The following is an 18,947-nucleotide window of genomic DNA, read 5'->3' on the forward strand; positions in this document are numbered from 1 at the left end:
CTTGGGCATTCCAGTAAGACCAACAGCGAGGTCTCAGCATCCAGCAGAGATCATCTTCCCAGGGCTTTAGGGGTAACCCCAGCCAAGTCCAGGCTGCCCCAATTAATGTGCTGCAAGGTAAACCTGACCCAGTTTAAAACAAAAGTTTCTAAAGCATTTCAATTCTGCACAACACTGAGTGCAAGCTAAACACACTCTCTCAAGTGCAATGAGCAGCCTTGGCACTCAGCAACTGAGCGCCAATTTGAGTCAAATAACAGCTAAGCAACACATTCTTATGTACAATTCCCCAGTCAATGCAAAAGGTAGAAACAGAATTTTACAAGAAAACAAGAAAAAAGATCAGTTCCCCACTAAATCCCTATCCATGGCAAATCACTCTACTTTTACTTATATTATGAATTACATTTCTGCATTGAAGTAATTTTGAAATCTAAACCAAAGAATCAAATTACAGCAGCTTTGAGCCAAGCACTCAGCAGAGACATTGGTTATTACTGGACTGTAATTCTGAACTATATTGGCTCATCCCACTGATTTTCTCCATACCTGCACAGATCCACTTTGCTAGAATGTCTTCCATGAAGAACAAAGGAGATACAGCCATAGAGAGGTGTCTGACAGATAAAATGAAAGTGTTTTAAAACACTTTCAGAAAAGGATGTCAGCCCTTGTCATTTTGATGTCCTCTACCTCAGATTTGGGAAGCTTAATTTATCTGAAAACTCACAGTGTTAAAGGAGTACAATTACATTTCTAGCAAAAGCATGCTTGTTCACCAGCCAGCAGGCTGACATTTGGTAAATGCACCATATGAATGCTTCCAAGTAGTAACTAGCTACACAAAGTATAAATGGCATACTGAAACAATTTTAAATTACAAGTAAATCTATTTACCTTGCTTCAAGAGTTAGGTTTACTTCTGCAAGAGAGCACACTGTGCAATCAAAATGCTGCAGCTGGATGAACAAGTAACTCTTCAGACATCATCACCCCACCACTAAGTATTTTCATTCCATCTGTATTTATTGAAAAATATTTACATATCAGAAACCATGCTTTAATAGGATCTTTACACAAAAGAGTTAATAAAGAACATCACACTAGGATGGGGGAAGGGTGGTAAAAAGTCTTTTCAAAAGACATTCAGTCTTTTTTTTCCAAGCTGTCAGAAGCCAAGAGAGTTCTCAGACTGAGTGTGCCGGAGTCCCGCAGTGCGTGCGCCACAGATCCACAGCTTTGCTGACAATGGCGTCGGTGTTGTCCTGAGGAATCTGCAAAGGATCAGGGCAAGGTGCCTGGTCAGAGCACTCCATTCTGACTTGTTTAAAATAAAGATTTTGAATTTCCAGTTCAGATTTTATCTCTTTATAAAAAAGAAAACAAAACTAGAATCCCAGCTCCCTGTCCTCTCATCCCACCATCCCTCAGTCCTGCACACACCGTATTACGTCCAGGTTTTGGACAAAAAGCTTTTATTTCCAAAATGCTGATAAGCTGCCAGGCATCTCACACTTCACACATCCCTGACACCAGGCATGACTCACACTGCCTATCCATGACCTCAAACTGTATCCTACATAACTCACCTGGGTTACAGTGGGACCCTACAGCCCCGCTGACATGGCTCGTTACTGTTTAGGGTCAGGTTCCTGATCCCATCCTCACATCAACAGAAAACACACCCTGAGTCTACAGATTTGCACTCAGGCAAGATGCCAAAAAAAAGGTACCAGAAACCAACCCTTCTAAGAAGCCTCAAGAAAAATCAACCTAACCTGACCAGCATTCACTTTCACAGAAAAACCCTTTAGTATCACAAGGAATGTTCTGTACAAACACAGACAATACATACCCCAAACCTAAAAATCACTTCATTCTATGGAAGCCTTAACTTCTGATAGAAAAAGTTATTATTCTCATTGCTGAGCATTCTCCCTTAACCTTGGTATTGCTACACTGTTCTCAGTAACGTAATAATATCTTTTGGTACATCTGCAGCAGGCAAGCGATTCAGGCTGAAATAGTTATAAGCTATAAAAGGTAATGCAAAGCATAATTAGAGTACTTACATTTTCCAAAAACTGTGTGATCTTTTCTGCAGAATTCAGTGCTATTATCTTCATTTTAAAGGTTAATAATATCTCCACAGCAACAAACACAAGAATCTTGCAGGATCCGCTTATAACTTTGTCCCAAACTCTACAAGAAAGTGAAAAGGAATCATTAAACATTATTGCAGTGTTTATCTGCTTATTTCTCTGATAGAACAGCCTTTGCACAACCATCTCTATCCAGATTATTTTTCTGAAGAACAGCAATGTATTGAATTATTCAGGTCAGGATAAATAGAAGACATTTTATCAACTCCTCAATCTGTGCAGAGCAGAGGGGTGGCAAGCAGTAGTTAGTATGTACTGATATGGTGTGTTGCTGTTTAGAAATTGAAATGTCTACAAGCTCAAGTACAAAAATAAAATCTTGCTAATAGTCTGTACTGTAACAACTACTCTACTGAACTACACAGCTACCAGTGTGTGGTAAAGATGAGAATTTTTCCTAGTGCAAAAAAAAAAAGAAATTAACTTCATTAGCATGCCTAATAAAGATACTCTTCAATCAGCTAAGTTGCTAAAAAATTCAAAGGGATGTAATACTGAACTACTACATCTCAAGCAGGTAAATATTCCAGGTTACTGCTGTATGAGATGCAAATATGACCTATCAGCAGGATGATGATGTTTAAATTAGGCACAAGGAACAACTATTAAGTCTTCCAATCCATCCTACTGTGCACAAACACTCCCAGAAATACCTAAGCACTCCTACTTCTCATGTGAAACCCTACCTGGGACCTCACAGTTTTAAGAAAACCTGAAGGGCAGGTGTCCAAATGCCTCAGGAACAGAACTTTGATGAATATTAAAATGGATCATCACTACCAAAACAGCCTGCAACAATTTGAAATCATCCTTCATCCAGCAGCTCTCTCTCAGGCCCAGATCAAGAGACTCACGATAAAAAACTACACAAAACAGTGTGAAACCATCTGTCAGATGGCAGCTTTTATGGGCTCACATTATTTTTAGTTCTTGAATTTAAAGAGCTGTGTCAGAAAGAGTTTCTGAGGATTACAGTTCTTGCTCCTTCTGGGCACTTGTTCAAAGTATTTCTTTCCAAATAAAAACATGGGGGAAAAAAGATCACACACTATCCTCCATAATTTCTGAATATAGTAACACCAACTGAAAAATCATCTTCTGCAGCCCATCTACAAATTTGGATCTATGGGTGTGCTCCTTCCAGTGACAAATCAATTTCTGCATGACCTCTCTGAGAAGAATTTGCCCTTCAGCCCAGCGTGCCAGGAGAGCACAACACAGGCATGACACAAACTTTTGACAGCTGAACTGAAATGTAGAATCACACTTTGACACAAGGAATTAAGAGGTGAGAGCCCAGCCAAGAGAGAGCGCCATTAAGATGATGAAATGACTCCTATGAGGAAAGGTGAGAGAGCTTGGACTGCTCAGCCTGGAGAAGAGAGGATCTGAGGGCTCTCATCAATGTAAACAAGTACTGGGAGGGAGAGCACAAAAAGGGTGGAGCCAGGCACTTCCCAGTCATGCCCAGTGAAGGCATCTGAGGCAACAGCCACAAACTCAGACACAGGACTAGATTCTAACTTATTACAAAGAAAAGAGAAAAACAAATGTGTAAGATCCTCAGGACTATTCTGAAAGTAGAAGGAAACAGAAAACCCACATGAACAGATAGGGAAAAGAAAAAGGCACAGCCAATTTCTTTCCCCTTTGCAATTTAATTTTAATTCCCTGTCTTGCTATAATTAAACAATTAGTATAATCCCCATAGGGACAGGAACACACAATCCAAGATCAAAATCTTACTGCTTCATTTGTGGTTCAAGCATCTCAGAACACATGACCACTGCAAATATTACTTTGTTGTTGAAGTCAGGTCTAGGAAGCTTTAATGCAAGGATATGAGAAAACTGAGACAACAGTTCTGCTCCACAACGTACAGGTCACCCCTGTTTACTTCTACAGCATCTTCCTTCACAAAAACAACTGTTTAGAATACAAAAAAAACTTCCCTGTGTGTTTCATGTTCATCAAAATTGTAATTACAAGTGACAATTACAGAGAGTAGCAGATCTCAAAAACAGGAAATTATTTTTAAAGTTCATATTAAAGCTCATGTTAATTTGAAAACCAACTTACTAATCCTCTTATAAAACACCCAGTCTTCTTTCATTATTTTGCAACCAATTCTTCTGACTTCAGTCTCCATAATTACATTAGGTTGCATGCTATGCTCACAACACTCTATTGTTTTCCTGCATTATTTAGTCTGATTCCAGAACAAATGTTTTAACAGTGGCAAAACAGATGCAGTATCTAAATCACCAGTGTCTTAACAAATTTTGGAAGCTGGTGTAGAGAAAACTGAGTGAGATGTCAGCACTGTCCAGCTGTGTCTGTTGCAATATTTTTCCCTTAACATTTCCAGCTACTGTTACTCTCAGTACAACTCCACCAGTGACGGTAATCAGGAATGATTGTGCAGCTCTGTGATCAACAGCCAGCACCTTGTCTGTACCAGCAGAGCCAGGAACAACAGCATAAACTGTCAGAAATGGGAAAACCCCACAGCAGTTTCAAGGAAACATATTTTCTGTGGATCTTATTCTAATACAGCAGTCTTTATACATTGTGTATCTATTGATGGTAACAGGTGTCCTGCTTTCACTGTTTCAATAGCAATCATTTGAGGTCAGGTTTACTGCTAGAGACTTGAACTTTTTACCTGTTCTTTGATACTCCTGGAGAATGGGAAAGTATAAGAGAAACATCATGAAACTGTGCCTACAGCCCTACTCAGGAAGGCAGAAAAAGAAATACATATTCTGAATGAAATTCACTATGTTTTGTGTGACTATCATCCTCTGTGAAATACAACTGTTCTATTAGCCACAGGAACACAGGAACACGCTTGAACAGCGAAGCAGTACTGCCAACCACAAGGAAAAATAAAATTAAATAGGAAGCTGTAAAGGCAAGGAGCATGCCAAGGATTATGCAAATGAAACAATTTACTTTTCACTGAGCCTCTTCTATAGGCAAGTAGGACTCACTCTGTGTGCACCTGTGTGTGAAGGGATGCCATTCTCCAGGTACTCTCTGAGGTTCCTGCACCACTACAGTGCAATAATACACAAGAAGCATCACAGCACTGCTGCTTTCTCTTTTTCTCCTATATTAACATTAACCTCACAGATTTTCCCTATGCTGAAGGGTACACTCAACCTCATTTCCTGGTTCTGGTCCTGCAGCCACCCAGGTAAGAGATATCTAAAAAGAACAAATGCTTTCTCCTCTGCCTGAACTTCTGGGTGTCCTTCCAGAGCTAACTGGACATGGAGGGACACAGTGAGGCTCACACAATTCTCACCCTGATCATGATCTTGTGCCCATCCATTTGCAGACCTGGGAAGCAGCTCAGTGAGACAAACTGAATTATATTTCTCTGTAGTAGCAGCCCACATGCACATTCTTATACCCTCCTGCTCCACACTAAAATTAAGGCATTTTCTGTATTTCTGTTGTTTCTATTAACAAATTACTTACATTTTTACAACCAAATGTAATTTATGCAGGGCGTGGAGAGCACAGATGTAAAACTACAGAATTATATTAATATATGAGGTAGTGTCAGTTTGAAAGTCATAAGATTTCAGGAGAATGACCAAATACTTTGCCACTAGCAAATCACCAGAGACTAATAACCTAACACCAGCCAATGCCAAGCCTTCAGTGCAGAGTACAAACAACATTAGGCAGGGACCTGATACATGAGTGGCATCATTAGGCCATAAAAAAATGCCTGACTCATTCACAATTACAATTGCAAAGCTGCACTGCTTCTGCTGGGTTATCTGGGCTGACAGTGCCAGATTAAACTGGCAGCCAAAGTGCCATTTTGTCTGTAGAGCTGAAGTCACAAAGAGGATCCCAAGGTTTAAGAGCAGGGATCTCCAGCTGAGGACCCTCACAGCACTGCTGGAAAATTTTCCACACATGGTCTTACCAAACCTATGAGCAGATATGCTGCTGCACAAATCAAACAAACAGGGCAATGATGAGTATGAAAACAAAGGTGTGATCCAGTTCTCTCCATGTCTCAGAGAGAAGCACCCCTTTCTGTGCCTTGCAAACCTCTGCTAAAGTCTGGCTCATGTTCCAGGAAGCATCCTGTCTATATTCCAGGTGGGATACAGAGTCTGAAATGGCCAGTCTGCTCCACCCTTTTACCAGTGTGATTCCTTTAAGTCTGTCAAGAAGATCATCACATAATATGCCAATTGCATCAGACACTGCATAAGCTCAAAGCCAAAGTTTCCACATGAAACCTGCCTCTATGTATTTTCCAAGCCCACTGAAATTAAACTGATGCATAAATTTTACCTATGGTGTAACTTGAAGTGTGCTATAAAATACTATACTGAGTGCCAATGCCTGTCATTGTCAGTGGTATTGTGCAACTTCATCTCATCATTACCAGGAAAAATTTCTGCACAGCATGTACAAGTCTTGTAAACCTTAGAGAAAAACAAACAAACAAAACCATGAAATTTAGATTTATCTGCTTGGCAGATAAGACTACAGATCATAGAAGGCAAGCAGCCTCTCTAAGAAATGCAGTGCTAAATCATAAGTGAAAACAAATCATGACAGACTGTGTTCAGATAATCTCTCACTTGACAGCAAAGTAAGTAAAATTCACAGGAGAACTGGGGACCTTCAAACTTCAGCAGTTTCAACACTGACATTTGGATGCATTTCAGATAAGCACTGGGGCTTCTAGATCCTAATCCAAACCAAATCACCAAGCATTAATTAAGTTCATCTGTCACATACTACCCATGATATATGTTATTTCCTCAGTGAATAAGGCCATTATGATTACAACTGAATAATTCACAAACCTAAACTGCCAAGAAAAAGTGCACTTCCATCATGCTCCCACAAGAACTGTTGGGAAAAGGGATTGTTCTGCCATCAGAAGTTCCAACACTGAAATTTGTTTTTCCTCCAGAGTGATCCAAAAAGCCAGTACTTTGACCTTTTCCAGGGGAAGAAAAAGTATTAAAAAATTCCAGGTAACCAAAAAATTCTATTTCAGTAAGGTGAAACAGTGTATTGGAATGTTAAAGATGTACACTGATTAGACAAAATATTTCATGTAAGTAAAACTGATTCAGAACGGTAGACACTTGAAACCAAATATTCTGGTAAGATTAAATATGAAATCAAAATTCTTCATCTATATTTTTCCTTTTACACCATCAGGATGACATAGCTCCATTAATTTTTCAATTTCCAGCAGAAATTTTAAAAAATCAAAAATTTAAAATTAAAAAAATAAGAATTTTTTTTAACATTTAAAATTTGTCTTCCAAGAGCAAATCTGCACTGATACAACTTCCGCCCTCAGCTCTTGTCCACAGCCATAAGATCCAGGAGCAAAACTGAATCACATGAGCTCTAAACTGTAACAAACATCCTCTACTATACATGCTTACATAATTTCTGCAGTCACAGAAGTAGTAAAAGTGTTCAACCACCACATCACACACAATCACTAAGCAGACAAGACTGTTTTGGAGCCTTATAGGTGTTTGGTAAGATGAACTTGCCATGTAACAATTACTGTGTTGCACCTAAAGGTCTCAATCCTTCACAAATATTTTTTTCTCTCAAACATAATCATTGGCAACAATAAAACCCACAGAACCTCAAAGATCATGGTCCAACAAGAGCAGAGAGCATGTTTTCTAATCTTACATCATGTTCCCTAAAATCTTCTAATTCTTATAAGGTTAAAAAAAACCATTTTTTAAAACAGCCATTTTCCACTTTCCTCCATGGAACATGAAGTCCCAGGTAAACAAACACTGCATCCACTATTCAGGTTATGACCAACTTTACCACCATAAAAGCATTTAACACAAAACAATTTACAAAGCACTGTTCAGATGCTAGGTTCCTATTCTAGCCACTGAACAGGATTCCTGTGATTCCCTCGAAGTAAAACTTCCACTGAACATTGTTACTTCTCAAAGTTTTCAGACAGCTGAAAATGACACCATTATTTTCTCTGTGCCACATCCTGTTCAGCTATCAGCAACTCTTATAAATGCAGAAAAATGTTTCTCCGCATTAAGCTTGAATTTCCTACTTTCCAAGAGTTCTCAGGCAGCAGAATTAGAGAAATCATACAAGCTTTATTTCAAAAGCCCTTCAGTGAAGTGTCATGCACAAGAATTTTTCCCTTTTAAAAGCTCAACAATCTATTTCTAACTGTAGAATCCCGATATAATCCACTATTTCATTAAGTTTGTAATAATTAATATGCCCTAGTACTTTTTAAAATAAACATTCTGACATGCTTTATTCCCAGCCAGCAACTGAGCAGCAGACAGCCACTCATTTACTACCTCCACCAGCAGGATGGGGGAAAAGCTGGAAAGGTAGAAGCAGGAAACAAATTTGTGAGTGGAGAAATAAAGTTTCATAATTAAAAAGAAATAATAATTTCCACAAAATTATAAGGAAGATAAGAAAAACATAACAAAGAGAGGAAAATAAAACATGAGGTAAGTGATACAACTGAGAACAGTTGCCCACCACCCTGACTGATGGCCAGCAAGTCCCCAAGCAAGTGCTCCCAGCTGCCAACCTCCTCCTCAGCTTAATTGCTGAGCATGACTCCACATGGAATATCCCTTGGGTCAGCTGGAGTCAGCTGTCCTGGCTGTGTCCCCTCCCAGCCATGTTCTTGTGCACCCCCAGCCTCCTTGCTGGTGAGGAGCAGAATGATACTGTGTAAGCGCTGCTCTGCAGGAACTGTGTTCTAAAAACATCCCTGTGTTCCAAAACACAGCCCTATACCAGCTACTCTGAAGAAATCTAACTCTATCCCAGCCAAAACCTGTACACATTCCCAAAACCTTTTTCATCTAACACTAATATAATATTAGAATCACTCCCCAAGCACAGCTTTTTGTCAAAAAGCCCAAAAACTGACTGCCATTCAGCTATGCAACAGTGACAGAGGGTTTGGAGTTCTACATGCTAGGAGGCACTAAGTGTCCAACAGAATCAGCTGGTATACTTAGCTCCAGTCTTTTTATCTTCAGTGGGTGAAACAATCACACAGAGATTGATTATCTTACATCAGTAACACGGGGAATTAAATCCAATTTTATAATTTCCAAGTTAGCAATAAAGTTTACACCATAATCTTACAGATAAAGTATGGAAAGCTCTTTACCTGCTAGTGATGACAGCTGACATCGCTATGCAGTTACAAACAGGAAAAAAAAAAAAAAGAAAAATAACTTGCCTCTGTAAACTGGACTCAGGTAAACATCCTGCAAAACACTTTTTAAACCAAAGATCATAGGGGAGTTTGCTCACTGCAGCACATGCCTTCAGATGCATCAGTAGTCTGTTATCTTCAATGTTCAAATACTGCTCCAGAATTTTTGGCTGAGAAAGAATTAGAAAATTTTAGGTAACTCCCATCAGATACCTTTATAGTTAATGCACACTGTAAAACAAGCACTGTCTTAAAAATTCAACTGGTGCAAAATAACATACTAAAATAATGCACGTTCATTTTTTTTCTTGTTCCAAAATACAAGTGTTACTGACTTTTGCAATTAATTAATTATGTACTTAACCAAAGAAGCAACCTCAGCTACCTTAAATTGCTGACCACTAGCATAACTTCCAAGATATGCAGTATTCCCTAGTGCAAGGAGGTGCTTCAGAGCTGAAGGCAATGCAGGGATTAAATGTGAACTAATTACTGCTACCTTCACAAGTAAAATTGAGTTTCATTCACCTAAACCGAATCGCCTTAGCACACATCAAAAACAAATCTACACACAATGCAGCAAAACCAAAAAAATCAATTCCGAGAGCAAATCCCTGTGCAACCCATTAAAAGCTGGACACTGATTTACTGTTTAAAAACCCTAAGTATTTCAGGCATGTGGATAATTTTCTCATCTTGTTTAAATTTTAATGTAACACAATACACATTTTCATAAATTCTTGACTACCTTTATGCTTTGTCATAGTTAGGGAAACTGCTAAGGACTTCAGCTGTCAAAGGCAGAAAACAATTCCTTTGCCCATATTCTCACCTACTGAGTCATGGTATATTGATTGTATTAAAAAAAAAAAAAAAATAGGGGGGGAGGCACTTGGCACTGTTTACATCATACAAACATACACTTGAAAAATATTCCTTTCTCCTTTGAACTGGTATAATTGAGTGTACCACCCAGAGAAACAGGAAGGTAGGCTTAAAAATTATTTCTTAGTTCCAAAAGAACTAACAAGGGCAGGCATAATTTTCCACAGCAGAATTCTATTCAGCAATTGCTGGTGTGCACGTACTCGATACTTTTACCTCAGAGAATATTGTTAACGAAAAGCTCCTTATCTGTTAAGGCTATTTGATGAATTACAAGAGCTTTCATAATTTTGATAAGTACACATTACAATCCAGTTTTACAAATCAGTAAGTCAGAAATTCAAAATTAATATTATATGATAGCATTGAAATGATCAGTACTAAAAGAAAACTATTCCACTTTTTATTATGATTTAATTTGCAACATACTGTTTTTCTGAAGACAGAGTACTCTGCTCTATTTATAAAGCAAAACTGTGCTTTGTCTATCATCCAACGAGCAGCATATGAATGCCAGAGATGCAGTCTAAAAAGTAGCAGACATACATCAAGATGTTCTTCACTTTTGACATTTTTGATTGTTTAAAGAAAATTCTTAAGTGACCAATTTGTGAGACATATAATTCAACTAGATACAATGTAACCTTTAGTCAAAAAAAAAAAGGTAATTGGAAACAAAAAACAATTTCTAATGTTACATTAGACAGGGCAGCACAATCACAATGCAAAAAGCATTCCTCCCCTATTCTCAAAACAGCTGGTGGAACAGAATCCAAGAGTGTCGCTTATGCTGCTCCAGTTGTCTCCCTGTACTAATGCTTTCCATTACTGCTTCTCCTTGCAAAAAGAAAAAAATATTTATTTTTTTTTCCTTACCAGTTGTTGCAATGAATCTTTGTGCTTGCTGTTCAGCTGATTCACAAAGCAACTGACAAGCCAATAGCATTCTATAGGATCCTCTACCATTTCCTCCATTGCTTTAGCAATAGCAAGAAACACTTCATCTTCAGGTTCCTGAAAAACAAAGTGGAAAAAAAGTGAACTACACAGAAATTATTCTTATATTCTTTTTCTCTGCTATTTGGGAAAAAAAAACATGAATTAGTGTACACAATGAGCTGTTTTGATGTTCCTAAACAAGACATTGGGCAGCAGCTGCAGATGATGACAGATATCTATTAAAACAGAGCAATTAAGATTTGTATTGCTTTTAAAACCAAAACATGCTTCAGCGTATAGAGAGTCTTAAATGCTACTGGGGTATGTCTCTGCTATGCAGACTGCTGCAATACACACACATCCCTACATGAACTCTCTGCACTCAGATACACAAAACACTCAGCAGTCTTCCATTTCTTACTCAAACATTTCAAAATATTTAGATCAATCTGACATCTCTTTATCATCTCCCTCTGCCTCTACAATAAAACACCTGCATTACTACCAAGAGTAACATCTCATATGTTTAAGGGGACAGTGACTGCACTGAAAAGAGAACAAATGCTTTCTTCAGCAGCAAAACAAACCTGAGTTACAGGACTAATGACTGGGGCTCTGCTAAACACCATCACTGTGAAACCTCACTGCAGTCCTGAGAGCAGCTCTTGGATGCACCGACAAAACACTTGCCCAGAAGGCAATACTGCTCTAGAAGGGAGGAATTTTCAGCCCACTGCATCACATGCCAAGATCAAGGAAATTTGGAGGGTAGGATAGCCACATTCCTAGGAAATGGTAAAGGTATGAAAACATTTCCTCCTCTGACAAGAGAATGCTGCAGGTAATCCTCCAGTTCTAAGTTTTATCGAATTTTCAATACTAACTTCAATCTTTTTTTATTTTGAATTTTTCTCTAAGTACTTATGTCAAAACTTGTGATTACGGATGAAAAATTACAAATTAAGATGGGCTAGATAAATTAACTACAGGACAAAATCCACCTAGAAAGCTCCATGACTTCTTTCATCATCTCCTCTTTCATGGAGAAAAGAAAGACAGACACATTTTTTTTATCATCACACTGCTAATTTACCATCACAGCACAGCCTCGTTTAACCATATGGGTGTACACTGTGTACAGCAGAGTATGTGCATTACCTGACAGAAGCCCAGGTAAATACAGACTAAGAAAAAAAAAAGAGGACAGTCCACTGAAGTCTAGATTTAAAAACAAATAATTTAAATATCTGATGCAAGTTGCATTAAATCACTGCTTGTACAGGCTCTGAATTACCCCTGTTCCAGGACACATTAGAACCTATGAGCTCCAATGAGATGTCATTTTAATTTCAGTGCTATAAAGAAACTGAAGTGCCCTGGAGTATAAAAGGCTTGAAATCTAGCAGGCAAAATGCACAAAAGAGATTTTAAGGCATAAAATCTTACATAAGTACTTAGGGAAGGGAAAAGAGAAAAGCACTTTGACAAAAATTTCTTATTTTATACTAGTACTTCTCTGTTTTCCATTCACCCTACTCAGTCTATCTACAAACATTTGTGGGGTGACATGCAGTTCAGTTTCTCACTGGTTTATAGTTTCAAGTTCAATACAGAACTGTATTTAAAAGACTGTTAAAATCACCACTGACCAATGGAAAAGCTACATTTCGAGGCAATTTTCCTGATTCCAGTTGATATATGCGGAGAAAAACATCAACCTGCGGGGTAGAATCATTAATAAACCGGATCACACGAAGAGCATGGTGAATATCCCAGTACTGCTCCTTCCGGTACTTCATCACCAAAGCATGAGATTCGTGGTGAGGAGGAATAATTCCTAAGAAAATAATAAAAAAAAAAATTAAAAAATTAAAAGAAAATATAAACAATTGTAAGGAGCAGTCCTACTTGTTACTTTTTATTCCTATCTAGTTATCAGTACAGTACTAGCTGGGTATTTGTGGCCAGCTTCCATTTATTTTGAAAACAAAGTCAGTAGAATGATTTTTATATACATTAGCTGTTCATTTTCTCAAATTCTAGACTTTGTCTGAGATGACAGAGAATATGTACATGCAATTAACTAATCCAAAGATACTGTTCACTGCAGTATTAATTACTTTACTGCCAGAAAACTCTTTACTCACTGTATCAGGAATTAATTCCCCCAAAATGATATTCAAAAACCAAAATTAATCAGTTGAATCAATTAAAGATTAAAACCTAAGAATGCCACATAGTCACTTGTAAAGTAACATTTGTTATTTTCTTAGCACAACACAAATAAATTTTCTAGTTTCCTGGGAGAAAAAAAGTTAAAAAGTATCTAAGTAGAAAGGCAAAGAAAATTACACAGCTGTCCAGAAGAGATACTTACTATTTCACTCAATCCTTCCCCTAACTTGAGACTCAATTTGGCCATGCACTGATGTTCACAACAAAACTGTCACAGGCTTCAACAGAAAAAAAAAAACTTACATACACCTAGGCAAAAAAAAAAGCCATTTCCCTATCACAAGGGGAGCAGAATATTTCCCAGTGTAGAAACCCATGAGAACAAAGTCTTCTTCAAAAGTCAGTTCTGAAACAAGCTACCTGCTCCTTTTACCTCTCATTTAAAGAAAAAAAAAGTATTCCTGCCAAGTGTTACACCATGAAATGGCTGAGTTGAGGAACAAGCACATCAGACAGAAAATTATCTTTTCTTTTCCAGCTGCAAACCTGTCTGCACTTCAAAAGCTGGAAGAAAGCAAGACATTTTTCATGATATGCCAAAAGAGATTCAACGTCATAACTGTATGTACATACTTCCAACTGTTCTCCTCAAACACAGAGGACAACCTTAGACAGGCAAAATGTAGCTGAAACAAGAGGGGTGCCTGGAAACCACCATGAATCATTATTGAACAGGAAGGTAACGAAGACATTGCTGACACACCACGTCACCTGGGACATCAGCAAGCTTTGGTACATGTCTGAGAGAGTTTTGTGGACAAGACAGACTTCCTTTTCTTAAATCATTAACATTATTTAGAGGTCACATAACACCTCCCACCAGAAATGGGCTGAGCTGTGGTTCCAGCCATTTAGGGAGAGTTATTTTGCACTGTCCTTCTCAACACCAGCTTTTCTGATAGCTGTTAACACTGAAATGCAGCCTAAGGAAAGTCCCTAAACCTCTCTTCACCCAAGGCACGTCATAGAATGACAGTACGAATACTTGAAATCATAGAATATCTTGAGTTTGTAGGGACTCACAAGGACCACTGAATCCCCCTCCTGGTCCTGCACAAGACCACTCCAAGAAATCACACCATGTACCTGAGAGCAGAGATCACTTCTTGAACTCTGTCAGGCTTGGTGCTGTGACCACTTCCATGGGGAGCCGATTCCACTGCCCAGCCACCCTGTGGGTGAAGAGCCTTATTCTGATATCCAAACTAAACCTCCCCTGTAACAACTTCATGCTGTGAAATGAATCACTCTGGGTTTAAAAGACAAAATACTTTTTAAGAACCAGTATAATTTTCCATGCAGTTGACTCAGAAGGTGTTTTGTGTTATCATATGATTCACAGATCCTTTACCTAAAACAGCCCAAGACCTGGCTCTGCAGTGAGGTCTGCAATTTTGCAGAGATGTATTTTGCTATTGTAATGTTGGCTGAAGGATTCTGTACTGAGTTGCTTGTCCAAAACTCCTGTGCTGTACTTCCCACTACCAATATTTTATATTTTGCTGACTACTTCACTAGCAGGGTACAATAACCTTTTTAATGGCAGAGCCTTTTATCAAGTAGGACTACTCTGTAAATTCAATGCCAAGAACTTCAAGTTTTGTAATTAGATCTTGCCCCTTTTGTGCACTATTTACTGCCTTTGCCAAAAAAAGGCTTACAAATACACATCATCAGGAATATGAAGCCGCAACTTTCAAAATGTGAATAATTAGAGGGGGAAAAATGAATTAAAAAATTAAGATTTTTTTTTAAACCCTTCCTGTCTGCAAGTGGACATTATCTTGCATCTAGTCAACCAATGCATTTGACCAGTTAGTGCAAAGTCATTAATACTTTTTAATTAGTCATCTGACTAGTGCACTTCTAGGAAAATATAATCTATTTATGCTTTTTGAAGTTTCTGGGGATACCATTAACTTGTCTTCAGCCAGAAGGAAAACCATAAGAAACCAATATTCCACAGAATACGAAGCTTCTCTCTAGAATAAACAAGCATTCCATGCTTCACCCATCTTAAACTTAATCACAACTTTACTTCAGCTTAATTGTCTGTTATTTCAGGAGCACAACTGAGTATCTCAGATATCAGTGACTTCTCAAAATCCACATTTCAAATCCATTTCATAAATGTGCTTGGATAGTGCTACAAAGTTAAATGCAGAAACATACTCTCCTAGACACATTTCAGCAAAGTTCTCAAAAACTTGTTTTATAATTGCCATTGTGCATCCGAGCTGGATACAAAAGAAGACTACATATGTATCAATAAGCAAGGCAGAATTATCTATGTCATTACTTTAAACTTTAAAGACAAAAAGAAAAAAAAAAAAAAAAAGAAAAACAAGCAAAAAGAGAAAAAATTGCACCTTCCTAAATTCTACATTCCATGTTATACTTCATACCTAGAAGCACTTTCCACACCAGTATACGATACATGGATGGAAGAGGAAACCTTTGACTAAACGTGCAAAGCTTCTCAATATCTGAAATGAAACGAGAAGAAAAAAAAAATCAGGACAAATTTAAATATGGTTATAAATAGGTTTGCATCTCTGACCCATCAAAGTATGACAAACTTTAGCTGTAGATTGAAATTCCCTATTTCATCACATATTATCAACAAATGCTTTCACATTGGCCTGACTTACCGTAAAACTACTCCAGGTTTCGTCAGGAGGAAACTGGACCATTTTTATAGGCATTTTGTAAAGCATGTCACTGTCAAAACAATTAAGGCCCTTTTTAAAGGGACAACATTTATCTTTCTGTTCTGTCAGAGATATGGCACTCCTCAGGGACCAACAGCAGTAACATCTTCATTGCTTTGAAGTTAGATGGAATTAACAGCAAAAGAAGAAACATGCAAGCTGACAAATCTTCAATAGTTTTAAAAATCCGATTTCCAGATCTTTGAAAATCAAAGGTCTGCTAGCACTAACTCAGGGATTATAATCAAGGATTATACTCCCTCCCCAGCCCCTAATTACCAAGAAATAGAGTAAACAGTGAAATCAACTTGCCCAAACGATCATCCTTTAACAGAATTTCCAGTGACTTCTTCTCTTCAACTCCACGAAACCCCACTTTTTCATAATACACTGAGCGGAAGTTTCTCTGAGAGTCATCAGCCATGATGGATTCCTTCTGGAGAAAAAATTAATTCCTCTGAAGACTTACAAGAATACACTCCTATTGCTTTAAGATCAAGTAATTTTGCACACTGATATAAGGTTACTGCCTATGTCTGTACAGCATTAATAAACCTTAGAGAATATTAAAATCTTCCAAGATATTTCTTTTGTCACATACTAACATAAACAATTATAAACGCAATTTATTCTAAATAAGGTCTAAAGATACCAACTTTACAAACAAAATTCAGGGATTTAAAAAAATTATTCACATAGTAAATTATGCTCATTTTCAATTTTTTTTTTAAAAAATTTCTGAAGAAACACTTAAGTATTTGTCCCTGTACTTCAAAACCAATATAAAAAATACAGTTACAAGTCTAACAAAATTTTGATTACAAAAATTGTACTCAAGTAGAATTACTGCCCAGGTAAGTAAAAGTATTGGGTTTCTTACACACCAGCCAAGGTAACCAGAAGCAAGGACAAGCCAGTGTTTGGCCTCAGAGGCACAGGGGTGACAAGGAAGAATTTGGGTGGGGTGTAGGTTTCTTCTTAAATTTCAGATACTAATTAACTGTTTGTGTTGTTACCAGCTGCTGTAAGAGCCACAGCCTTGGGCTTGTTATTCCAGCACTAAAACCAAATGTCTCATCCCTGTAGTGGAAACAAAGGTAAATTCCAACGAGTGCTCTGTGCATCATAACAACTGTAAATGATATTTCAATTCAGCTCAGACTTCTATCAATTCTCTCTCCTCTGCAGGCTTGCAAAAAAAGTTCTGTTTCCTAACTCAAAAGACTAAGAACAATCCTAACTTTTACATCAAGTGACAGCAGCAAAATCTGGAGAAAAATAATTTATTTTGACTAAAGAGCAGTGAATGATGCACAGAGAAGCTTTTATAGTTAAATTCTTATTTTCCTTGCAGAACCAAAGTACACATCAGGAGTAAAGCACAGATATAAACAAAGGCCATAATTTTATAGAGAGTGCACACATTTCAATTGATATATCCAGTAGGCCTATTTGTGTTTCAAATTATGTCAGTTTTTAGTGCTTTGCAGGATCAGGGCCAAGACCAGACAGCAAAATACAAACCAGCAAAAGACTGAACCAGTGCTTTCTGAGATTGGTCAAATATTATTTCAAAACTAGAGAAAAAAGAAATAAATATTACTTGCAACACATTCCAGTCCTGCATTATCTTTATTAAAATTACTGTGATATTCATGTATGGTGCATTTAAGGATGCAGATCAGAGTGCTCACTGTTTATCTTGCTGCCATGTCTAAAAGCAGACTTAAAATGTGATAGACACTCAACTACTTTTGAAAATTTTCAGATTTTTATTTACATTTTCAAATCTTTAAAAGCTGAATTTACTAAGTGTTATTGAGAAAAAAAAGTCTAGCCCATACCACCTGTAGAAAGATGGCAGGAGAGACACAGAACAGGAACATTAAATATAATTTGAAAAATAAAAGCATGACCTATTAGTCAGGAATACTATTTTAATACTTTTAAACTAGCACTATACCAGCAGTATATTTTATTTACTCAGTGGTAAAAGGAGGAAGATAATTGATTTCCTCCCTCAGAATTCAAGACCTGTATTTTCCTGTTAGACAAACCACCAATATTCCAACCTTCACACGCGTCTTCAATAAACTGGAAAAAGAAAGGGGGAAAACAAATCCTTAGCCAGCTCACTGGAAGTGTGCAGTACAAAAGTGTGAAATTAACTCGTCCTATCTTCAATTACAGCATTTTTGGCCTCAACAGCGGCTTTCAGGGTATCATTAAGTGTCGCTCCAGGTGAAGCAGCAGCGCCCCACAGGCCCAGCCTGCGGAGCCACCGCGCTCTGTCCCCCACCGAGCACCCTTCCCTCGCAGGCCCTGCCGGAGGCTCCCCCCCACCCGGCCCCCCGTACCTCGGGGCTCAATTCCCGGCCTCCGTCACAGTCCCAGAGGAAAACTGGGGCACATTTGGGCACGGGACCAGCGCACCCCGGGAATCCGGCCCGGGCCGGGCTCCCCCCGCCGCCCCCCGGCACCTCGGGCAGGCGGGCGCGGCCCGAGCGCGGCGCGGGTGCTGCGCATGCGCGGGCCCGGCCCGCCCCGGCGGCGGGCGGAGCGCGGGGCGGCGGCGCTGGGGTCGCTCTGGGGTCGCTCTGGGGCCGCGGGTTCCGCTGTGGGTGTCCGCAGCCTCTGGGGCTCAGTGGGTGCATCGTGCACCCCGCCTGTGCTCCCCGTCACCGCTCAGCTCAATCCCTCTGCCCTCAGCGGGTATCGGTCCCTCAGAGCCGGCTGCCCGCATGGCGCGGGGTGCGCTGAGGGCTGCACCGCGTT

General features: G+C 38.8%; 1 protein-coding gene across 16 annotated transcripts; it reads right to left on the reverse strand.

The window, feature by feature from the left end:
* Positions 1-1,007: 1,007 nt before the first annotated feature.
* TBC1D7 (TBC1 domain family member 7) lies at positions 1,008-18,679 on the reverse strand. 16 transcript variants are annotated; one of them, XM_086841400.1, is made up of 10 exons: positions 18,530-18,663; positions 18,207-18,266; positions 17,057-17,252; positions 16,485-16,608; positions 15,867-15,947; positions 12,876-13,063; positions 11,164-11,301; positions 9,427-9,572; positions 2,073-2,202; positions 1,008-1,274 (listed from the first exon to the last, which is right to left on the reverse strand). In XM_086841400.1, exons 4-10 carry the CDS (start codon positions 16,594-16,596, stop codon positions 1,188-1,190), a joined length of 882 nt encoding a protein of 293 aa, XP_086697526.1. In that variant the 5' UTR covers positions 16,597-16,608; positions 17,057-17,252; positions 18,207-18,266; positions 18,530-18,663; the 3' UTR covers positions 1,008-1,187. The 16 variants fall into 16 exon arrangements, with proteins under 16 accessions (XP_086697526.1, XP_086697532.1, XP_086697541.1 ...); XM_086841406.1 differs by having other exon boundaries at positions 18,156-18,266; XM_086841415.1 differs by having other exon boundaries at positions 18,245-18,266; positions 18,530-18,647.
* Positions 18,680-18,947: the final 268 nt, after the last annotated feature.

Source organism: Cyanistes caeruleus, chromosome 1 (assembly GCF_971803275.1).
Source record: "Cyanistes caeruleus chromosome 1, bCyaCae1.hap1.1, whole genome shotgun sequence".
In the NCBI taxonomy this organism is placed as follows: domain Eukaryota; kingdom Metazoa; phylum Chordata; class Aves; order Passeriformes; family Paridae; genus Cyanistes; species Cyanistes caeruleus.

Excerpts from the sequence above, each read along its gene's own strand:
- TBC1D7 (XM_086841444.1), bottom strand. The coding sequence starts at position 16,596 with ATGGCTGATGACTCTCAGAGAAACTTCCGCTCAGTGTATTATGAAAAA. Across the intron at positions 13,064-15,866 it reads GGTGTGGAAAGTGCTTCTAG|GAATTATTCCTCCTCACCAC; the intron begins GTATGAAGTATA and ends TTATTTTCTTAG. Across the intron at positions 1,275-2,072 it reads TCACACAGTTTTTGGAAAAT|ATTCCTCAGGACAACACCGA; the intron begins GTAAGTACTCTA and ends GATCCTTTGCAG.